Below are 25,381 nucleotides of genomic sequence, written 5' to 3' on the forward strand. Positions count from 1 at the left end.
GATAAATAAATTTATTTCTTTTAAAAAGAAGATTTTTCACATATTAGACCTACCTACTTCTCCCACTCAATTCTAAGACAAATGCAAGCTGTTTTTCTGTCATACCTAAAATAATTTTTAATTTCAGAATAAAAGAAGAATAAAATTTAAAAAAAATGTCTTAAATCCATCAGGTGTCCCATCAAAATATTCCCTAGTGAAGCATGACTCTGCCCGCTATATTCACTCCTCAAATCCAATCTGTACGCTTTCATGAACTATAAATTTATTCATCTTATCCTCTCATAATATAATTAGAATTTAACACGACTGTATTCTATCTAAAATAATTTAGAGAAATAAGTGCGAGTGAAACATTAACGTGAAGTTATCAAATTGTTCTTTTTTCCCCTTTTTTTTATTCACTAGGCGGCGCCGGCGCGTCCTTCAGCTGGCACGCCACCGGCTGCTTGCTGTCGGTAGAGGTCAACACGGGACCCGCCGAGCGCACGCGCGTGCTCAAGGTCAACAGCCGTCTCCACATGGGCCACGTATCGGTCTGCTCAGCGTAACGACAAATATATTGACCGCTCGCCGCGGTCTGTCAAATTTTCATAATGCGGCTGTCCTCCGTCAACGTGGCGGCTACGCATTGGCTCTTGGTCATTGGTGGGAAACGACAATAGGTCTCCTTTTGACCTTGGAAATAGTCAAATTAATAATGGATGTGTAACATAAAAAAACACACACAATTAAAATCCAAGTGATATGAGTTCAACTGTAAAATTTAAAATCATTATGAGAGATACAACATTCATGATGTTCTTCTAATTTGAGGAGTCTAAGAATATGAACTGACAAGCTCGACAAGATATTTTAGAAGGGAAAAAAAACCTTGTTTGATAACATTCATGATTTTCTTCTGTTTGGAACCGTTTGAAATTATGTAACTCTAAGCCCTGTTTACTTGGGAGGGCGGAAAGTAAATCAGAGGAAAACTTTCCTCAGGATGTATCCATCAGCCGTCAAAAGTTGGCCAAGTTTATGCTGCTTCTGTCATGTATGGGTACTTCCTCAAGAGAGTGGACCAGAGGTTCCAACTTGAGAAATCAATGAAGATTCTCCCTTGGGGTTCAGAGGAAGAGGAGAGTGCTATTAAACAAGCAATACTGGGTGAGTCCAGAGCATCCGCTCCAACACATCCTGAGGCGTCTTCATGGTCTTCATCAGGCTTTAACCACGATGGGATCGGGAATGGAATGGAATTATTTCATATTGCTGTGAAATAATTCCAAAATAAATGCAATTTAAACCCTAAATTATACCCTGCAAATCCTGGCGCAGAGGTTGGCGACGGTGAGCAGCGAGCAATGCAGGCGCGTGAGGGGAGAAGAGAGCAGGGGAGAAGAGACCTCTGCTTTCCTGGCCACGAGAGATCCCGAGCAGGGCGGCGGTGAGCAGCGAGCAGTGCAGGCACGTGAGGGGAGAAGAGAGCAGGGGAGAAAGACCTCTGCTTTCCTGGCCACGAGAGATCCCGAGCAGGGTTGGGAGCGGGGTTGGGAGCGGGCTGAGAGCGAGGGGAGGATGAATCGGGAGTTTAGGCGGAGGGTTAGGGTTTTTCTGTGGGGAAGAGATCGCGAGGAGGGAGGCTTTTCTGCGGAGAAGAGATCGCGAGCGGGGTTTTTCTGCGGTTGGGGTTGCGGCGGCGAAGAGAAAGGAGGAGATCGCGTAGGGTTGGAGGAAGGAATCGCGCGCTCTGTTAGGGCTTGGAGAAGAATCGCGGAGACGAGGCTTTTCTCTCACGCGAGCGCGGTCGGTCCCAGCCACGTGGAAGCCACGTAGAATGTCGCCCACGCGAAGCCCACACAGATCACTGCTGTGTATATATATATATATATATATATATATATATATATATATATATATATATAGGAGGATAGTTTTAACGTGTGGTATGGAGTCGAACATTGTATTAACTTTGATCTGACTCAATGGCAAGAGAGAGAAGACAATAAAAACTCAAAGTTAAAGAATAAAAATAGTTGACCAAGAGTCAGCATGGTTGGCCAAGATTTCTTTGCTCATCTAGTCGCCTCCATTTAGTTGATAAGTCTCAATCCTAGTGTTTTTTTTTAAAATAAAAATAAATAAAAAATTGGACTTACCAGCTAACTTGCATTTCTATAATAGTGATGTCAATGACCGATATTGAAGTGAATCTAAAGAGGATTTTTAGAGAATTATAATTAATTAAGCTAAGGAGATAGAGGAAATTAAATATATTCAAGAAATTGGAGTATCCGTGGACAAAAGGAGGAGTGCAAGTATAGGTGTCCACCATAACGTAGGTAGGTTAGGCAATCTTTTCACTGTCTCCTCATGCGTGTTCCACGTGGAAGAGTTGACCCGGCAATTCCTATACTAAACATTGACCTTTGTTAACGATATCATAAGCTATGATAAAACCCGCGTGGTCAACCCGGTTTCCTTTTCCTTCGTAAAATATAAACCCTAGCTCTAGGATTAATTAAGCGGTCAACTTAGCGCCTTAAATTGCAGTATCCAATCTTTTAAGCTAAGGTTATAAGGTAGGTCTCATCAAGATCTACCACTTGCATAAACATATCAAGGCCTCTGGTCTTCAAAACGTCGAGTTGCAGATGTTTAAAGACTAAGGGTTTTTTTTTTTCAATCAACACTAAAGAAATTAAAGAGATCATATTTATCAGGTCAAGTCAGCTTGTTTGATTTTGATGATCCAAATGTGGCATCATGATGATGTGTACTGTTTATTTAGGTGTTGAGTTGGTTATGACGTAGACTTGTTAAAGTGGAGAAGGATCGAATTTTGACGAAGCCGAGGCAATACTCTCTTCCGTCATGATCAACTTCTCGATTTATCTTCTCGCAGATGATCGTGGGACCGATCGTGTAAGATCGCTGGAATGACGGATTCTATCTTTTATTGAAATGCTGAAGTGTGTGTTTAGGGTTATATTAAGGATATTGACATGACGGTAAGGAAGAGTAGCGTGAAACTTTTCATGGTTTTTATTCTTCTCATCATCATTGTTGTGCTATGAATTAAAGTTAATCAGGTTGAACAATCTTGATTAATCAAGTTTGATCATGAGTTAGTTTTGATATTTGATTAATATATTAGTTAATTAAATAAGATGTCATTAAGTTCAAGTTGATTAGATACTTGATAGTTGATTAATATATTTGTTGACTAAAGCAAAAAGTCAAATAAGTCAAGTCAAAGTTAGATATTTGACAGTGGAGGAGAAATCCAAATGGATCATCGTTGATCTGATACTTGACGGTTTAAAGTCCAACAGAAAATTGGCAAAGACAAAGTCCAAGTGAGATTGACGTTGGCAGAACACTTGATAATGAGGAAAATCCTAAGTGGTCATGAAAGATCAAATCTTAGGCATGAGAAAGTGAAATCCTGACAAATCAAGGTTGATCAGATATTATGCACAAGATGGGAAGTTTTGACAGGTCAAGGTTAGTCGGATATTAAGCAAAGATGAAGTCCCGGTAAGTCAAGATTGATCGAATACTATGTAATGAGGAAGTCCCAAAAGATTAGGATTTATTGATGCTAGACAACAAAAATCTAGTAGATTAAGGTTGATTGGACGTTGGAAAAAAAATCATAGTTGATTAAGGTCAATTAGATATTAGACAAGGATGAGACCCTAGTAAGTCAGAGTTGATAGGTACTAAACATACGAGGAAGTTTTTGAGAAAATATGAGCATCCCTTAACATAAAGGTATTCAGTGTGAACAATATTTTCAGTACCGCGATAGTATTTCTGCTATAGTACAATCGATTGATGGACATTGTCATCAGTTGACTATGGACATTGTCATCAATCGAGTAATGTTTCTACTACGATGTTTTCTACTACAGTAATAGTTGATTGATATGTTTGATCAATCGATTGATGACATTGTAGTAGTGAAAATAAAAATTTAAAACTCGACTATTATACTCGACTAATCACAAATCAATTGATTAATAAACAATAACAATCAACTAATGAAACTGTAGCAACAAACAAAATATTTTAAATTCGATTACGAAGACTCAATTGATTGACATCAATTGATTAATATTGATGAACAATAATAGTCGATTGATATCACTATTGCAGCGAACAGAAGATTTCTAAATCGACTACGACACTCGACTATTTAGGCATCAATCGACTGATGAACAGTAATAATTGATTGTTTGTAGTCAAATTAGAGTTGGTAAAAGTCATTACAAGAATATTATAAAACAACGACGGAATTAACGACGGACTATAGTTCGGTCAAAAATTTAGCAACCAAAGTAATATTTAGTGACAGGTAAATAATGATAGACTTTAATGCGATCGTTATATTAACGATCGAAATATATAGTTCGATCGTTATATTAACGATCAAAATATTATATTGGTTGCTAATTTACTGATTGACTTATAATTCGGTCGCTACACTTAACCTTAAATCCCAAATGACCAATGTCCGAACTATAGTTAACCACCAAATTAAGGTTTGATTGCTAATATAGCGACCGAACCATAAGTCAATTGTCAATTTAACGACTGAATCATAGTTCAGTCACTGATTACAGCAATCGAACCTTAATTCGGTCGTTAAACTTAATCCTAAAATCACAAACGGTCGGCCCCCGATGCGTTAGAATTATATATAATTAGCGACTGGACTATAGTTCGGCGACCGAACTATGTTTCAGTGACTAAAGTTAACTCTAAAATCTCAAACGGTCAACCCCGACACGTCTGAACTATAGTTAGCGATAGAACCATAATTCGATCGTTAAATTAGCGATCAAACTATAGTTTGGTCATTAAATTTAGCACTAAAATCCCAAAAGCCTTGACGCGTCTCTCCCTCGCTTTGAACCATAATTTCATTCTGAATCTTGATCTTCAGCCCCAACATGATCTCCTCTCTGACCCCAGCGTGATCTCTTCTCCAGCCTCGATAAGCTTCTCCTCTCCTCTCCCCTCTCATCACTGCAAGGTACCTCAACCATGGGCCGACCGCAACCTCGCCGCGGGGCCTAGCGCGTGGCTAGCTACAGGTTCGACCACGAGGTTGGCTGCGAGGGAGGCCATGGGGCTTTTGGGATTTTAAGACTAAATTATATTTAGTAACCGAACTAAAGTGCAACGGTTTTGCAAGTGCAACAGTTAATTTCAATGGAGCAAATAACTGATAGTGATAAACAATTGTTATAGGCGAAAATCAATCTCCACCTAAAAGCTATAAAAAAGAGTTTTGAGTAAGCTTTCAATGTTTATTATTGGGGTTTTGAAGGATAGTGATGTTGCAGTTTCGCACCTCAAGAGGCAAACCAAAGCTACAAATAGTGATCAAAGTAAAATTTCTTAGTATAAATTGTTCATTTCAATTTCTTTTAATATTATTTATACATTTATTTTTGTTTACAAATCGCTATTCACCCCTCTAGCATTAAAAAAATAACTCAGAAGAACAACTAAACCCCCCACAAGTATGGTGCAGTGGTAAAGCACTCAGAAAGCAAAATAAGAAGACTATAGTTCAAATTTCAATAGAAATAATTCTGGAGATTGACCTCGGTTCATCTATCTCTATGATTAGTTGGATGAATCCCACTAGGAACGAATAATATTCTAGAGGTTAAGCTATGCTCTAGATTTATCTAGTAGATGAATCAGAGAAAAATCGTCTATACCTCTAATCATATCTTTTCTCCCTTTAATCTTCCTTTGCTTAAGTAAACTCTGGAGTTTTAATTTCTGTTTTTTTTTGTCTTTTGAGTTTTCCCCTCATTTTTTTTCCTCCAAGGAAACATATGCTAAAGGATATATAGCAAATTTTTTTTTTATTTCATAAAAACATCACTGTTTTTTTTTTAGCATCATTTTATTTTGCTAGTTGAACTAATCCAACTAATAACTAAATCACCAAAACGATTTGACTCATTAAGCAAAGCAAAGCATTCCTCGGTCGTCCTCTCAAAGAGCAAGTGAACAAAAGAATTTGTTAAAACAACTCCTTTCTTTAATGTTTAACACATTCTTACACAAAGGTAATGCAAACAACTTTTTCCTTTCTCTTTTTCAGATATTAAACTTTAAATGGAAGATGATCGAGGATTGAACAACCAAAACCTGACACTGGGACATAATTAATATGATTAAGAAATTAATAAAAAGAATGACTTGACTACAAAGTTCTGAAAGAATTGATGAAATATTAATTGATTGTATATAGAGGAAGGTTACGTTCACCTAATCAGCAAGCTTTCAAAATAAGAGTTTAAAGGGCATTAGCGGATAGTTTATTAATTAGAGCATAGAGAACGTTGCGTTGTGTTGCGTTGCGTACTCTTTAAGTAGGATGCATGGAATGTCATTGATTTGGATAACTTTATTGATGAGTATGTATCTCTACGATTAAGATGTAGTAGATGAAACCTCTAGGGAACAAACTCTAGCAATAGATTATTCTTTAAGTTAAATTGATCGAAAATACTGGACACTATGTATATATATTGATGGAATGGATTAAAGTAGTTTCTTTGGCTTCCAACAGTGACATTTGGCATTCAAATAGACTAGAGGATTTTTTTTTTTTCAATTGACTTCATCAGGTGGCTAGAATATAATTGTTAGAGTTGATATTATAGGATCTCTTGGAGAATTTTAGGAATAAAAAGTTGCACGAAAATACTCTCTACTTCTTTTGTCAACAAGTACTAAAAGGTTGTCAAAGGTTTAATGATGGTTGAAAGCTTCAACTCAAACTCTCAATATATCTTCTTCTCATTCACATTGAAGGCTAGGGCCTTGATTGTTACCATTCCCTCCGCCGCCATGACACAATCACCTTTGATGATCCACTATGAGCAAATCACCATGCATCTCTTGTCTTTAGATGTGTATTCATGGCGCTTGGCAACACCATAAGCCCACTCATCCCATGCCTCTACTTTCGTGGTAGTAGTCATAGACATTGGCTCTTCATTTGGACGGAGACCAGTGGAATCAGTACACTCTCTGTTGGCCAAATTGCTATTCCTCACACCTTGCATATTCCTCACCTCTACCGTTCATATCCTCCTCGCTAACAACGATCAAAATCTTGGCCTTTTGTGCAAAAAGGCAAATTCGCTTGCCCCAGCACCCCCACCAGTCCGCCTCAGGACTAACACAGAGGAGTTAAATCACATTGACTGAGAAGTAAGGTGGATAGATGGAAGTTGTATAAGATGGATGGATGGATAAGTTGTATCAAAGTATAGGAACTTGTTCATGCCCCATAAGGATTCATGTCCTGCCTCAGGATTCGATCTCTCGCTCATTGTGCAAGTATATCATATACTTACCATCTCAGCTAAGCCCGTGGAAGCAAATCTGGGCCTTTTACCATCATTGGTGATGGTGTCCTTCTGTATGTTTGGGCTCCTCCTCTCCCTTTTTCCTTGGGCCCACCGTTATGTCTGTCCTCCGGCAGTTCAAATCTTGGTCACCTACGATTCAAAGTACATCAGTAGGCGTGACCCTTCCAATAGTCAAGTTAGCTTGGAGTTGAAGAATAGGGCTCACGGAAGTGTAAGATGAATGGCGAGCCATTCATATTTATTAGATAACCAAATATGAAATAATACAATGAGAGCCTACCTATCATAAAAGGACTTACGCAAAGAAGCACTGAAGAACAAAGGCAGAATCAACATCAGAAACCTCTGATTTCAGAGAGAGGGGAAGCTACAGTGTGCCAATCCAGGACTTGAAGTTAGTGAAGGTGATTGAAGAACTTCGGTCCTTTCCGAGATAGATGATCTCGCAAGCCATTCCAAGTGACGGAGTTAAAAGAGCTAGACCAGCCATCAACCGAGCAACAACAGAAGATTTCTATCGTAAACCACCAGCATGTGAAACAAAATCTCTCACATATCTATCAATCAATTATACTCACGACTTCAAATAGGAAATGACAAAACTCATATGGCATGAGATTACTCTCGTAAGATGTTAGATCCTTTACCTCGAGTTGCCTCCATGTTCCACCACCATGCAACTTTGAAATCATAGCTTTGAGGGCACCCAAGACAAGTTCCTCTAAGAAAGAACTTACAACCCTGAGCCAAATTCTCTACAACACAAGTTTCTGAATTTGAGTCATCTAAATGTTTTCTAGTACCAGAAGAGACAGAAACAGACTCAGATCAATATGTTTGATTATCAGAATCCATTAGGTTGAGGCCATATGCAATTGAATGCTGCAGGTAAATAATTGTTAAAGAAGATTAACTGAATCTCATGCTCCAAATTAGCTGGTAGGTGCAATAGAAAGTCTTATAAGAGTCTATTAAACAATGAATAGGACTAACTATCAAAAAATTAGCAGCAAAATTGCTCGTGGAAACTAACAGATTGCCCAGTTGCAAAATTTGGCCCTTCTTCTGCAATCAAGTAGCAACAGGGAGATTCCAGTAAAGAATACAACCTGGAAAGCTAGCCACTAACAATACAACAAAACCATCATGAATTTATTTTTTTAAATTTTCCACATGAACATGACATGTGGGCCGAGGATAAAAAGCGATTAAATTAACAGTAGCAAGATACACTATGATTCAATGCCAACAAACAAGGACAAAAAAATTTAAAACGTTTATCCATCTATTGACATGATGATATAAGAAAGGATTTAACTAATTAATTTCAGGTACTGAGGAGTTTTTTTGCTTAACCATGTTCATTATGGCTTCTTCTTTCTGATCGATGAATCCAAAGAAGCTGGTTATGACTTGAAAGAAGCTTCTGCCATGTAGCCCAGAGGAAGTGGATACAGGATCTTCGTTCTTCCTATTCGAGTGAATGAACTGACAAATTACCTTTAGAAAGAATAATAGAAGTGAGGCAATGGCAGCAACACCACAGACCAAATATAATCCCCAAAAGCTGGTCAAATGAAGCTGGTTAGGCTCGGAGCTGCCGCCACTCAGAGAAATGCAGCTTGTGTTGCAAAACCACTTTTTGTGGAGATTTTGGAGTACTCCGTCCTCAGAAAGCTTTAGTATCGCTGTTGACATATCAACCGCAAGGGGAGAATCTCTTGGAAAGGCCTGTTGCAATTTCAAAAATGTAAAAAATCAAATGAATTTGTGTCTCTACACATGGGGAATGACCAAACTCAAGTACTTGTAAGAGATGTCTTATTAGAGAATCATTGAATCTGTTTTTATAAATAACATGACTTAACTTGAGTTAGATTATACAGAAGAACGTCAAGTAGCAAATGGTTAGTGGATGTTTGTAGCAATTTTCATTTATCAATCTGTGTTATGTATGACATGAGTTACTGTTTTCCTTGAGAATAAAATATCGGCAGTGAATTCCTAAAGAACAAGTAAAAAATTTTGTTGTGTTTGAAGAACATCTACCATGCTGACAGCACCAGATGAATTATGAAATAATTACATGGATTCTAAAGCATAAAGTTCTCAAACAAACATAGAATCAAGAAGCTTAACTTAATTGGAAAACAACTAACTTAGGAAGGTCACTAAGTGTGATTAACAGTTTATTCCAACAAATTCATCATTAAATAAATATTTAGCTGGACAAGCTTTAATTCAGCAATATGAACAGAAGAAAGCTATTTGCATAACTAGATCTCTCTCATGTTGTCTATTTGGTGAAACATAAAGCTCGAGGTTATCAAAAAAAAAAAATTAAGAATAGCAATTCAGTGGTTAGAGATCCAAGACAGGAAAAGATCAATGCTGTTTTACTTCATGTATCAAAAATGACTTCTATTGCAGATTCTGTATTCTGCTTCTAAGCATCAAATTTCTAGGCGCAACTGGCATGGTAAGCTAACAATTATCAGCCAAGTAATAACTTTTCTTTAGTTATTCTTCACTAGATGTTAAAATTTATTGATTTTTCCTAGAAGGTGAATGTAGTGATTCAACAATTTAAACAACAAGAATACAGTTATATATCTAAATGCCCAAAAACATATCCATAAATATGGATTTAATTCAGATTACGTCATCACATGTTAGTGGAATTTAAAAGAGTTTACTTACAAATCCCCATCCACTCTTCGTGAAAGCCTGCCCAACAATGCCAAATCCACTGGTTTTGGCTAGAAATAATTCAACATATGGAAGCTCATCTACAATTGCTGCTACACCTCCATTGTTTGGCCCAAGTTCTAGTGATTCTTTGTAAGCTTCAGGAGAGCCAAGTGAAACAAGCCTTGATGGGTGTACGTTGAGTGCGTCTACAAGATAGCTTCGAGCAAAAGATCCTTCTTGATAACCAATAGGTTCGTTGCTAGCAATTAAACTCTCGATTCCTTTTATTGGAGATGAAAGTTGTTGGATAGTAAGGAATGAAGTTAAACTTGCAGTGTAGCTTGATGTCGTGACCATCAGAAGAAATAGCCATACCATCATAACAAATCGCCCAAGAGTACTCAAAACTTCTTCTTCTGAAATTCAAACTTTAGAATCTTAATTTTCTTGATCTCAGAATCATGGCTAGTGTGTTATGAAACAAATGACATTAGAAAATCACTCACGCTGTGATTGGAAGGGAGTGGAGAAACTAAACCTGTAAAATACGTGCAAGTTAGTTGTAAGCAAAGCATCATTAATAATAAAACTTTGCACCATAAATCAAGATGATGGTAGGCTAGACATCTATTCTTTTTTTTCTTTTTTTTGCCATGAGTCTTTAACCAAATTTTATCAAGATGAATTTGAAGATTATGGCATCTTACTCTATAAACATTTTAATCCATGTGTAAAATACAACAAGGAGAGAAAGAGATAAAGATGATAAAGTCATTGCATGTTCCCATATTATGGCAAGGTATAATACTCAGTTTTGTCTTTAGGTTTATGCTCGTTGATGTTATTGTAACTTTTTATGCCAATTAGGCTGACACATTAATTCCTTCTAAGATTTTATATCTAAATACTGTCCACTTATAAATTAATATCAGTATTAAGTTCTATAGAATTTCTACAAGTCTCCTTGGGACATGTGTTGATTTACAAAATGAACAAAACGCCTAAGAACATGTTAAAAAACTACTAAATTGCTAGTAGTTTTTTTATTCATCTTCTGGAACAGTATGTGTCATTCTTTCATTCATTCATCTGGTTTGATCCTATCAGCTTGAGATTCTACAGATGCAAATGCACTTAATTTTAAGAAATATCCAAAATGTGTACTCGTCTTTGATATTTACCAAATGTCACACTTGTTCCTAAAAATGCCTCTCTGCCCATTACAACCCCAAACCAAAGCATTGAACCAGTTTTTCTTGCCAAACCAAACCGAATCAAGGCAAAAAGTATTAACTTAGTTGTTTCATCAAACATTTATCATCCAAAGTCATTTATGACCTTAAAATCTTGGTATCATGTTAAATTGACATTATTGTACTCCTAGTAACCTTCTAAATCCGTTTATATTTTTTACACACTTTAGAGCTCAATTTTGTTCCAAATTTACGTCATTGCACTTCTAGTGGCCTCTTGAATCCAATCAATTTTTTTTTTCCCAATTTAGAACCTCATCAATGACTTTTTTTTGGCAAAAAGTCATTGATACTTGATAGTATTAAAAATCTTGTATTTGTTCCAAATTTACATTCCTGATGGTCCTCTAATCTTTTTTTTTTTTAATTTCAGATCTTTTAGGGTCATCAATGGCTTTGTGGCAAAAGTGTTTGATGACCCTTGGCCAAAATTGTTTGGTGGGTCTAAAGATCTCAAATTCGTATCAAATGAACACAACTAACCCCATGAGTTTTCCAAATTTGTGCTCATTTGACATGGATTTGAGATCTTTAGAGTCACCAAATAATTTTGCCCAAGGTCATCAAACACTTTTGACACAAAATGATTGATGACACTAAAGAACTCTAAATTTGGAGAAAAAAAAACATGGATGAATTCAAGGCACCATCAGAAATTTAACAGTGTAAATTTGAAACAAATTCAAACTCTTTTAGGCCAAAAGTTATTGATAAACCTAAAAGACTCCAAATTTGAAGAGAAAACAAATTAATATGGATGGATTTGGGGATCACTAGGAGAGCAATGATGCAAATTTTGTAAAAAAAAATTCAAACTCTTTAAAGCCATCAATGAATGGCAAAAAGTTATTGATGGACCTAGACCTAGATATAGGTGGCACATTGGTAGTATTTCTCTCTTGATTAGCATATAGGCATCTTTCCTGCAATCTTGATTTAATAAATTCAATAAATGTGAGCACTTCATCGAGAATAGGGTCTTCCCTACCATGAAGAAGTTAGAAAAATAAAAGTTAGGTAAATATAAAAAGCTTTCTCAAATAGTTTTATGCTCATATCAAAAATCAACTTCTTTGGTCTACTAAATTATTCATATACAGTGAAGAGTAAAGTTCCAGTTGGCTGAAATGACTAAGGAATCAGGGAAGCTGAGCATGGTTGACTGCCAGAAATAGAATGATTCAGATTTGAAGTGAATCTGATGTGCCTAGATCTATTAATGACTTTTGGCCAAAAATGATAGATGGTCGAAAAGGGTTTGGAATCAAGGAAGTTTAAGCATGATAAATTTTAGGAGAGTTCTAGGGCCAGAATAATGCAGATTTGGAGTGAATCTGGTGTCTAAAGATCCATCAATGATTGTGTGCCAAATGTTTATTGATGGCTGACTTTTTTTTGACACAAAATCATTGATGGATCTAAAAGGCTCCAAATTTGACAATATATGTGTGTGTAGATGGATTCAGGGATCATAGCAGTGCGACGGTGCAAATTTAAAATAAATGTAAGCTCTTTAAGGTCATTAATGACTTTTTGACAAAAATCATTTATGGCTTTAAAGGGTTCAAAAATTTGAAAAAAAAATATACAGACTCGAGGGTCACTAGGAACGTAACTATGTTAATTTAATACGAAATTGTTAGAGCCGCCAAACAATTTTGACCAAGGGCCATCAAACACTTTTAGCATAGAATCATCATTGATGATCCTAAAGGTCTTTAAATTCAGAAATAAACATCATGAATGGATTTAAGGGACCATTAGAAATGCAACAATATAAATTTAGAATAAACTTGAGTTCTTTAGGACCTTGAATGACTTTTTGCCAAAAATCTTCAACCATCAATGACTTTTTGACAAAAAGTGATTGGTGTCTCTAAAAGTCATCAAGTCAACTCATTAATGGCCCTAAAGAGTTCAAAATTTTAATATATATAGATGAACTCAGAAGCTTATTAGGAGTGCAGTAATGTCAATTTGATATGAATTTGAGACTTTTTAGGGTCATCAATGACTTTTGGGTGAAAGTGTTTGATGAAATAACTAAGTTTATGCTTTTTGCCTTGGTTCAGTTTGGTTCAGCCAAGAGAAATCAAATTCAACGCTTTGGTTTGGGGCTGCAATGAGCGGAGTGACATTTTCAGGAACAAGTGTGCCTTGCTAAATATCAAATTTTGGTGCGTGTTTTTAGTATTTCTTAAAATTGAGTGTGTGATGTGATAAATTGTTGTAGACTAATTAATAATAATGTGAACAAGTTTCCTTCATAATTCATTGCCAACAACTTTCAAAAAAAGAGATTTGTTGATGCCAAGTACATAAGAAGATAAGAATAAGAATAAAATTTTTCTTTATGGGGTATCCCTGTATAATTTTATATGTAACCATTACTACTGCAATATAACAAAGAAGACATAATTTAAGTGTGAAAAGTTGTTGCCATTGCTAGGAAACTAACTAGAATAAGCAGTAGACAAATTTAAACTGCATGTTTGAAAAAATTCTAGAAATGCCTTACAAAAATAAAGTTATGCATTGCCGCCTTGGTGGACCCCTGAAAGCACTGTTGACCCTATGCTCAAGTAGCCAAATAACAAACCCAATGATGAAAAAGAATGATCCAGTCATACACCACATCCCAACAGTAAAAGGTCTGACAAAAACCCAAGTACTCGACTTTGTACTCTTAATAGGAGCTAAAATCACAAGGCCAGTACAGACGTAGGGCTGTGTAAAATCAGAGATTCTACTCCGGTTTGTGACTATAGCAATATCACCAACAGCAGCATCGACAACCTAAAACATATTTCATGGTGAAATTCAGTAAACTAAAGACTTGTAACCAACTTATTTTAACTGAGGAGGAAAGGTTGGTGGTAAGGAATTACCTCTTGCACCACCATGTTCACAAGATCATTATAATTTGGATTTGAGTGGCCATTCCCAACTGGCACAAACTCATAAGGAACCTCATAGGGAATCAGTTTTACTATCTCTTTGAATACATCGATGCAATATCCACTGATATTATCCCTACTTCTACCATTTGATATTCTCACAAACTCCAGATAACTAGCTCTATTAGGAATGGCTATTCTCAGTGGCCTCTCACGGCTTGCCACAACCCAACCTCGTGGAATTTTTGTCTTTCCACCAGGCCAAGTTATCCTCTCAAGAACCCTGCCAAGGCTCAAATTTTTTGGTCTTCTTAAAGGTAGATTATCAGGTAAAGAGATGGAAAGACCAGTGAAGTTAGACCAATACCCAGCTCTATTAGCCACTGAACCAGCAATGTTAAAAATTTCATACATACGATTAATGAGGTTTTTGTCATTGTCAAACTGAATTTGACCAGATAAACCAGGAAAGTTTAGAAGTAATATTTTATGCAGTAATAAGCTCCCTCCATCAAAGGTCTTGAGCCTTCCCAGCTGCATTTTCCCTTTTATGCCCAGTAAGTCACTGTTAGAGGAAAAAGTTATATTCTCATGTTCATCTAGGAAGTGGTCGATTGCATGAGCAACTGCCCAAACTGTGTCATATCCAGAAAAGCTGTAGGTATTCAATCTTGCGCTTACTCCACCCTTAACTTGTAAATCACTCCATCTAGACAAAAAAGCATCCCTTTCTCTCGAATGAGGAATGTATTGACGGAAACCAACGACTCCTTGCAGATAGCTTGAATTGACCAATTGAAATGTATCTAGAGCAGTTGCAAGCCAATCTGTTGTCAGCCAAACATATCCATCAGTCAGCATATTAAGCTGCTCAGCAGCAGAAAATATCTCCAGACCAGAGTCAGGGGTAGCATGCACCACATAAACACGTGGGCCTATTAGCTTAGACATTTGCAGCAAATCCATGATCTTATTTCGACTTGCTTTGACTGGAAAAGCAATTTTATAAATTTTTGACATTTTCTTGGCAAGTGCATCATCAAGATAGTATATTCCATTCCTTCCATAATCATCATCAACATAAATTGCAATAACCTTTCTCCATCCAAAATAATCTATTAGGTCTGCCATTGCAGCCATCTGATAGGAATCACAGAATGTCGTACGGACAAAGAAGGGAAAGTCAAGAGAAGAAAGAGTTGGATCCGAAGCTGCAAAAGATATTAGTGGTACTTTAAGTCCATTAGAAAATGAAGAAAGCATGTGAGCTATTGAAGATGACTGTGGTCCAATTATCGCAATAGCATCCTGCTCAAGAACTGTCAAGGCTGCAGGAGAGAAAGTAAACAAGAAAAATGTTAAAGCAGACATAAAAGGTAGACTTTCATTTTGGAAAAGAATATTGAATATTCTCCTAAATACAAGTAAAGTTCAATTGAATTTATTAATGGAATCAAATAAGCGAATATAAGCGATACAGAGAAACGCCATTATTTTTTATGTCAAATTATTATGAACTCTCTATCTGACATCTTAAGAAGAAAAAGTATGACCCTTGGCACTTAACCAATCTGTAACTAAAGAAAGACTTGGTTTTGCAGTTCCAAACAAACACACAACTTGAATCTTCAAAACAAGAAGATAAATTTGTAGAGAACTATTACAAACCACGGCAGTATAACCATGAGATATAACTCTCTACACATATTCCTAAAAGGATCTTTTACATGGGAGTATTCATATACAGCCTTTCAGATAGGAGCTATACCTTTCAAGATGGGCAGTCTGGTGTACGAAGCTCACCTTTCAAGATGGGCAGTCTGGTGCACGAAGCTCTAGCCGATGCAGGATCCTGGGGAAGGGTCTATTGTACGCAGGCTTACCCTGCTTTGCAAAAGGTTATTTTCGAAACTCGAACCTGTGACCTCTAGGTCACACGGCAACAACTTTACCATTGCGCCAAAACTCCCCTTCCTATACCTTCCAAGATGATCTCACAAAAAACTAAAGCATTGTGCACATCCATTAATGCACTGACCTACATTTCAAACTTCTTTATGATGTGTATTCTAGTTAAAGTCAAACCAAAATGGATAATGTTCAAGATGTAGTCCACCTTATTCCTTCCAATGGAAGTTTCAGTACCAAGTGAAGGTTCAAACTTTTAGAAGCACCTTATTGACCTCATTATAAATGTTGAGAAATAATTTATTTACCATAATAATCCATTTCACTTTTGAGTTTTGTTTGGCATGATTGATATCTTTAATTCAGAGACTCAAAATTAAAATATAATTCAAATTTTGTTTTTATTTAATTTAAATTTCAAATTTAGAGGAAACACACCAAGGGAAAAGTTTAAATCTAAAGTCTTCTCTAGAGCCTTTCTCCCCCTTACTCTTATTAAATACTTTTAAGTGTAAATTTTTTTATGGTGCTCAAAATTAGAACGACCTATGAATGGCCTCCACACTAATTGCTGACTGTAGAACATCAGTTGTATCCTTACGGTAGAATTAATTGTATCATTAAGGTACAAGATTAGAATCTGAGCCCTAGCCTTGGGACTGAATTGGTTTGCCTCTGATTTTATTTTTCTCTAATATCTTTTATTAATATGTTCATTTATTACATGTTGATATCTCATGATCGAATAGGCAAGTCTGATCTTATCTTCAACTAATTAATAAAATTGATAATTCTGTAATATGGTTCCAACAATTACTAAGTTAAAATAATATTATTTAACAAAAAATTATCAAAAATATATTTTTAATTTATTTTAATTTGTTTTCTTGAACACAAATTTCATTCTATTTAGAGTTATTATATAAATTTATTCAAATGTTTAAGCCTTGGTGCAATGGTAAAGTTACTACCGTGTGACCTAATGGTCACGGGTTTGAGTCGTGAAAATAACCTCTTTCAATGCAAGGTAAAACTGCGTGCAAAAGATCCAATGTGGTTCACCGTTCTCTAGGACCCGTATTGGTGGGAACTTCGTGCATCTCGAGTCATCATTTTTTTCTAAATAAGGTTAATCTATAAATCTATTATATTGATTTTAAATTATATGAAAATCTAATCTTTGTTGTAATACCATCGGACCTAAATTAAAAAAGTGACATGACATCCATGTGCAATTTATTATGTCAACAAAACTTGCACTTTACATTATCGTGGAGTTATCACATTTCCTTAAGCTTTTCCTCCTTCCTTCTCTTCCTTGTTGAAGATGTCTCTATCATTGTCACCATCATGTTCACCACCCTCATCTTCTCTTTGAACTTCATCTTAGTTGGCCAGGAAGCAGATTGCGAAAGAGGAGACAACGTCGACAATGAGGAAAGATGTATAAATGTTTAAGCCTTAATACAATTATAATGTCAATTAGATTTTAATACAATTTAAAATACACATCCACATATGAATTTTGCTGACATCACAAATATCATGTGGGTGCCATCAGCTTTTTAACCAAGGTTGGACAAAATAACAATAGAGGCTAGATGTTAATCTACTTTAAAATAGGGATGAGAGATTTTAAACTTTTTTAAAGACTTGGATAAATTTTATTGAAAAAAATGTAAATATTCTGATACATTTATGTATTAACCTTTTTTATTTAAGCTGGCATGAAAAGTAGAAAGGGCAATCCATTAGGAAAGGTTACTGTACCCCCCCCCCCCCCCCCCCCCCCCCCCCCCCCCCCCCAACACACACAAAAAAGCAAAAGGCCCTTAAAATGACTAGAAGATGGTAATGCGCCTCTACCTTTTTGTCCTAACAGGTAAGATTGACAAATAAAGTGGAAAAAACTCTCAAATTTTCTGAAAGATTATGCAAACGAACTAACGAAGTGTTCCAGGGAGCAATTAGAGATATAGTAAAAAAGAATACCTTATTCCATATATTGTCAATGAAACCTAGAGGGGAAGGAAAACACAAGTACTTCTAAGATAAATACGATACTTGTTTACCTGCGACAGATCCAAGGAAAACGCTACACTTCGTGTCTTTCATTATGAGATTCAGCCGCGTCCCTCGAAGAATAGATGAATCGTTATTCACATCGTCGACGGCGGCTTCGATCGCGACCTTCGCGGCTCTGCCGATGACGGAATCGAACGTGAAAACTGCCCCGATGTTGACCGAGGCAGGCCGGCCGGCTCCCACAAGCGCGCAAAAGGAAGTGGAAAGAGCGAGCAAGAGCAAGCGCACACCACCGCGACCTGTGATCCAAGCAATGGCCATGGCTTTGTGTTGCGGACCTGTGGTGGGGATTCTGTGCTACTGCAGCTAATGAACTGGAGCTCAAAACAGTGGCGAGAGCAAATTTCACTTTGCACCTAATTTTTATCAAATTTTTTTTTTTCACTTCACCTCCCATTTTTAATAATTTTTTTAGTTTGCCTCCAATTCTTTCAAAATTTCCATATTAATTACTTTTTTTATTTGATTTACAAATAATCAAATCAAATAAAAAATAAATGTATCCTTTTAACTAATAAAATATATATCTTTATCATTAAAATTTGTGATGAACAACTCAATATTTATGAACTTTTTTATTTAGAATTTCAAACTTTTTTTAATAATCCAAATATCCAACGTTTCCCTATTCATTTTATTTGAAATTCGAACTAAATTATACACTCAAAAGTCAATATTCATTTTATTTGAAATTCGAACCCTAATCTTCCTATTTCGCCTCTAAATTCCACTAAATATACTTGATCCATAACATCATAATCTAATAATAAAATTATAATATTTAGATGCTAATTTAGTTCAATCTAAATTAAACTGAACCAAATTTGATGTTTTAATTTAGTTTCACTTGAGCACACATATTTCTTTGGTTCAGTCAATTTCTCAAAAACAATCATAGAAAAATTCAGTGTGATCCAATTAGATTGAGACCATTTTAAACAAAATGAACACTGCTAATAAATATATCTATAATCTTAAAGAAGTTACACAATTTTTTAAAAATAAATAAACTTAAGAGGCCAAAGGCCAACCTATTTTCTTAATTACACACAACGTTACCGATCACCTCCAAAATTAATCGGTTTGACGAGTTGAATGCCTGGATTATCAAAAAAAAAAAAAAAAGACTTTGTTTCTGTTGAAGAAAGATACAGCAGTTACTAAACCCTAAAAGGACTGTCTTCAACAAACAGATTCTTCTCCTTCAGAATTTGCATCTAGCAAGCCTTCACCACCAAAGCTGGGTTCGATAGCTCGCCGGAGGTTGGTTTTTTGCTGCTGCATCCAATTGCTGGAATGAGGTGCAACCTGATAGTAGTGAGGAAGATCTGCCCAGGTAGTGCTGGAATACATGAGCAGAAAAGGATGTTCAGTTACAGGCATAGGAGACAAGAAACTGAAACGGTAGCTGGAGTGATTCACAGGAATGAAGTATTACATGAATTTTGACAAATAGCTAATTCCTGCAAGTTATTCGGTCATGTAAAGCATACATACTATAAGTGAAACTAGAATTATCTTTTTGTTTTTGTAGAGTGACAAAGGAGAGAAATTGTGGAGACCTATCAGCATTAAAGAACATTAGGATGACAATAGAAACACAATTGTTCATAAGCATTAGCTTTTTATGTATTAGTTCAATATCACTATTAAGATTGTTAAGGTCATTTGTTAAGAAGGCAAGGAGAATCAATGGTCCTAACTCCTAAGGTTCAAAGAACACATCGAACAAGAAGTGATCCTAGGAACGGGAAAAAAAAACAAAGGGACTAGCTTATGATTTAGAGTTGAGAAACTTGCATATGGTAGTAATGCCTTGAAACATGGAGGTGAGGAAAAGAAGAGGACTGCAATGATGGAGAGGGAAGACAGAAACTTTTGCAGCATAGACAGGAACGAAGAGAGAAGTAAACAGGTGCAGGCACAAGTAAGGGGGTGAAGTGGATGAATGAGAGTGGAAGTTACAATCTGGAAGGAGAGGGCAGGTTGAGGGGGGATTTCACAATCAACCGTGAAGGGGCAGAGAAGCAAGAGCAAATTGAGAGGAACTTTGCAATGTGAGAAGCAACATAGATCAAGGCGGCAACAAGGAGAGATAGGGGAGGATGACTCTAATACTAAGTTGCAAATTGGGTTTAATATAGTCACTGCCCTCATGTGTCATAACCCCCCAAGCATGACAATATGTAAGCAAATAAAAAGACAAGATTAAACCAACTAATTCTAACATTATTATCATAATATTTACAGCGACTATGATTCTCAAATGCTCCCCTCAAACTAGCTAATGATCTCATGGAATATAATCAATCTCATAACTCTCATGGCAACTAGACTAGATTGATACAAATTTTGAATCAGCTTATGAATAGGGACATAGCTACCATGGCGTTAAAGAGGTCATTTCATCCCACTCAAAATTTACAAATATACTTTGTAGTTAATATAATAATAAAAAATACATCAGAATATAAAGATAGATTTTTTTAATTGTCTTTGGACTGTAGTTTACTTTAGGAATTTGTCTTTATCATTGTATTATAAATGACTAGTATTTCAAAAAAAACAGATTGAAAGGTGATCTAGTGACCTAGTGATTTTCATATGTTCTATTGGCGGGCTAAAATTTGATTACACTAGAATAACTTTTTGGTTCTTGAGTAAAGTGATTAAATAATTTGACTAATTTAATTTTGAAATGACACAAATGACTCATTAATGATATTAAGATTCTAAGTTAAAGTTTGAAGTTTAGCATGGAAACACATCAATCAATTCAATATTATGACCTCGTAATCTTGTCAAACATATGTAGTATGGATTTTTTTTTCGATTTTAGCAAGTACAAATGTATCTTGAAACAATCAATGAGTGAATTTTTTTCTAAAAAAGTATATATGTGTGATTTATATTTAAATTTGTTAATATTTAGCTTGTGACCTCGGTAATAATAGTCTAGCTACGTTAGAATTTCTATGACAATAGTAGGTTCTCGTGGACAAGGTCACCAAAACTGAAATGGTTCAGACCCATTTAAACACCAAAAACAATTGGGGGAGATCAAACTAAACACATAATGACAAATGAAGTAAAATTGTAAAACAATAGCCATCAGATTCTCTTACCAAAACTAAGAAAGTTGTGTTTCTCTATGATCGTCGGGTTTTTATCTGAACGAGGCTCAATTCTTCTGTAGCCAGCAGCCACATGTATACAGAATGATAATCCTGAAAAAGGACAGTGATTACTTTTAGTGCAATATTCCTAATGGCAAGTTAATAAACAACCCCTAAAATTTGGGAACAACAGAAAAGTGGAAGATGTTACAATTTCATGCTCATTGATAATCTGAAAATGTTGCAAGGTTACTGAAGTACAAGTGATAACATACAAATTGTGCAATTTGGATTATTGCATCTACTATACATAATACAGGATGCATAACTATCACTTGTTTATTAAAAAAATCAATTACCAATAGCAAGAACATAATGTTTTTAATCCTCAAAATAGCGGTCACCCTAATAAAAGAAATTGAAAATTTTACATGCTTCCCTGCTGGTATCAATTCCTATTGAGCAGAAACCAAGTGTATATAGGGAAACTAGTTATAGTGTTATAAGGGCGGCTGGCAACTTATTTGAAGAGGCAATCTAGAGCAACTATTGCATGTATGTTCTACTAAAACATAATTTCTGAGAAATCATAAACACAACATACTACTAAAACATCTGCCAAAGCACACATACCTCACCAAGTCCTCAATGTGTAACTAAAGCCATGTTTTCTTCAACGTCCTTCCATCTCTCATAATTGCTAGGGAACTTCTCCTTCACCTTTTCTAGCATCTCCCTAGCTTCCTCGAGCTTTGAAACACTAATAAGACCATTTACAAGCTCCACCATAATGGAAAAATGTGGCACCCAATTCTTCCCTATGCTCTCTTTGCACACTTCAAGAGCCACCTCAAAGTCCTTACCTTTGCACAAATAATAAATTAAAGTGAAGTAACAGGTACTCTCAGGAACCAATCCTCTCTTTTTCATCTCCTTGAAATACATCATTGCCTCCTTCAAATTCCCCTCGCTGCAACATCCCAAGATCAGGTGATCATAGGTGACCCAGTTGGGCTCCATGCCCCTTTTTCGCATTTCCCTCAGTAACTCTTTCGCATCGCTACTTCTTTTCAGTTTGCACAAGCTCTGTATCCTAACATTGTAAATTGAAAGATTGGCACGGCATTTGTGCTTCTTCATCAATAACAAAACCTCCCTTACATCATCAAACAACTGCTCACGGTAAAATCCGGCCAAGGCAATGCCGAAAGTGGTCACATTTGGCTTAACTCTAAACCGCACCATCTCAGCCAAAACGGAAAAGAAGCACCTTGAGGATCCAGATTCGCAGAACGCTTTGATGACAGTGTTGTACGTAGTGAGATCAGGTTTTATATGGTAGGAAATGGTGAAATCGTAGAAGATTCTGGGGACTTCGGAGTGCTTCTTAGAGACGATACAGGCGAAAAGAAGGGAGTTGAAGGTACGAACTGAAGGATTATGCGAATCTTCGAAGACGCGGAGGGCGTCGGATAGCATGCCGGCCTGGCCAAAGAGGACGATGACATGGGGGCGGACAGCGGCGGCCGAGGGTGACGAGAGAAGACCATCGAGGAGAGAGCGGACGGAAGATTGGGATCCGGAGGCCGATAGGGCCGACACGGCCAGAGAGAGGGCAGCGCGATCAGGGTAGGAAGTGGGCGATAGAGCGGCGGCACGGCAGATGGACAGGATGCGGATAGGGTCTTTCTCGGAGCGGAGGAGGGCGAGAGCAGAGCGGGCGGTGAGCGGCTCTTGGAAGGCCTTCGTCGGAGCATTGGTGAGGCGACGACAAAGCAGGAGGAGTGGAGGAAGACGGCGGCGCAGCCCAGCCAGCGAGGGTGAGGCCATCTTGATGATTAGATTTTTTTTTCCTTTTTTTAGTCTTTTGACGAGGCAATTTGGATATTAGATAAAGGGTTAAATAAAGTAAGTGTTTGGATGATTGGATTTAGGAGAGGATCCCAGAGAGTTAAATAAAGAGTTAATTCAGGACTGTGATTTGCTTTTTCAAATTTTTACTCTCCCCAAAAATCTTTTTTAAAATTATTATCACCATTTCTCTTTTTAAAATATATTAAGGTTTGTAATACCTAAAATATTCAAATATATATTTATAATGAAATTGAGATTTAAATCTATAACCCTTACATTAAATATATAATCATCTAACCCCAAAATTGGTTAAAACATTAATAAAGTTAGGTTAAATTATTACTAAAATCAAATATAAATATAAATAATCCATTTTTATTTAAAAAATCAGTTGTATCATAAAACCCTATACTCTAAATTATTAAGAAAATTATTTAGTATAAGTAATCTATTAAGTTAGTATAATTTTCCATCTCATTTAGCAGATGCAATTACATACATATCAGCCCCCACGGGCTTGCTCACATGGTTAGCGCAGGGCAGTTGCTTACATTGAGGCTTGGGTTCGATCCCTCCCTTGCGCTAACCATGATGAGAAAAAGGCCAAAGGTAGACACTTGTGGGGCCGGGACTGCCTTGGGATCCACCTTTTGCTTACAATGAGTATGTAATGCCTCAGGATTATGGTGTAATAATCAGGTCCTTCAATAAATAATCGGGCATTGAAAGTTCGAGTCCTAATTGAAATGTATTATCGAAAATATTTTCTGTGATGGGGTGACTGACCAAGAAGGCAAGAACATTGATCATTTGGATGGATTGGCATGAGCACATATACGGATCTAGGATTTTAAATTTAAAAAACTTAGTGATGAAAATAATTATTAAGTGACAAAAATTTTGATTTATTTTAATGGTCAATAGATAAGAAATTTTTCGGGACCGCATTGATCATCTTCAAAATTAATCGAATCGTAACAATTTTAAAATCAAATTATCTTAAAGTACACTTTGTATCACCCTATAGTTAATGAGTCTCTAAGTACATGATAGATCATAATTGATGCTTTTATTGAACTCATATAATGATGCATTATGCCGAGGACTATTATTCTCAAAGCTTTAGTAGTGAGCTATGAATATAGTGTTAACTGAGGTGCTGTTTATTATGTTGTTGACTGAGGTGTTGTTTCGGCAATAGGTTCTTATTAACATAGTGGTACTAAAAAAAATTACTATAAAAAGCTTAATTTACTCAATACAGTTTACAATTTCACCGAAATTAATTTCTCGATTTATTTCTTTACAGATGATCGTGGAGTTGCTAGTTTTGCAGAAGAGCTATGAATATATATTCAATCAGGAGGGGTTGTTAAAGTGACGATTTCATATCTATGAATATGTACTCCATCTAATTCATTAAATGGAGATGAAAGTACACTCAACTGATCCGAATAGTATAAAAAGAAACTTTCATCAATATGAGATTTTTTCATATTAGGTCTATTTATATATATAGTAAATATATTCATTTAGTTTAGTCATTTTATATTTTTATGTAATTGTAATATGTGTATTACTTTAGATATTTTTTATTTAATTGTAAAAGATGTTTTCTATTGAATTTGATATATTAAATTGAAGACTTGTCCATTAGCCACTCTACCGACTGAATCAAAAAATTAGACAAATACAAATCCTTAGATGAATAAATAAGAACATTATGTTGGATTACAAAGATTATGAATTATAATCAGCATATATAAGACTTTTTAGATAATATTCGAAAATAAAATTTAAGATTAAGAAAAAAATGGACAATATAATGTTCTGAAGATATATGAATTCTATAAGTCTAAGTGGTATTATAGTCATAATCCAGATGAGAAACCGCATGTAAAAACACATTAGAATTTAAATTTTAAACTGGATGAATATCTTAAAACACCTATATAAAAATCTAACCTAGCAGTGTTCTGTCAGCAGTATAATGAATTCGTAGCGTTAGCAGTAGGGAGGGACCAATATCTAACTCTATCACCTCATTTTGTATATGTTCCTAATTAATATAAAGCCTCATGTGCATCATTTTGGCCAGCTCTCAGATTTGTTGGATCTGCAATTTGACTTTTAGTTCCTATTTTTCAATAAAAAATTTAGAAATGAAAAAAAAATGTATCAAT

General features: G+C 35.9%; 2 protein-coding genes across 3 annotated transcripts; both read right to left on the reverse strand.

Annotated features, from left to right (window-relative positions):
* Positions 1-8,527: 8,527 nt before the first annotated feature.
* Positions 8,528-18,506, reverse strand: LOC141844229 (glutamate receptor 3.4-like). Its single transcript, XM_074732261.1, has 6 exons — positions 18,216-18,506; positions 14,227-15,563; positions 13,857-14,134; positions 10,592-10,623; positions 10,095-10,501; positions 8,528-9,125 (listed from the first exon to the last, which is right to left on the reverse strand). The coding sequence occupies exons 1-6, from the start codon at positions 18,487-18,489 to the stop codon at positions 8,712-8,714; spliced, it is 2,742 nt and encodes a 913-aa protein (XP_074588362.1). The 5' UTR covers positions 18,490-18,506; the 3' UTR covers positions 8,528-8,711.
* Positions 18,507-19,190: 684 nt separating this feature from the next.
* Positions 19,191-23,174, reverse strand: LOC141844495 (uncharacterized). 2 transcript variants are annotated; one of them, XM_074732528.1, is made up of 3 exons: positions 21,983-23,174; positions 21,354-21,455; positions 19,191-19,570 (listed from the first exon to the last, which is right to left on the reverse strand). In XM_074732528.1, exon 1 carries the CDS (start codon positions 23,172-23,174, stop codon positions 21,990-21,992), a length of 1,185 nt encoding a protein of 394 aa, XP_074588629.1. In that variant the 3' UTR covers positions 19,191-19,570; positions 21,354-21,455; positions 21,983-21,989. The 2 variants fall into 2 exon arrangements, with proteins under 2 accessions (XP_074588629.1, XP_074588628.1); XM_074732527.1 differs by having other exon boundaries at positions 21,978-23,174.
* Positions 23,175-25,381: the final 2,207 nt, after the last annotated feature.

Source organism: Curcuma longa, chromosome 13 (genome assembly GCF_044706935.1).
Source record: "Curcuma longa cultivar G26 ecotype Majalengka, Jawa Barat chromosome 13, ITB_CL_G26_1.1, whole genome shotgun sequence".
Lineage (NCBI taxonomy): Eukaryota > Viridiplantae > Streptophyta > Magnoliopsida > Zingiberales > Zingiberaceae > Curcuma > Curcuma longa.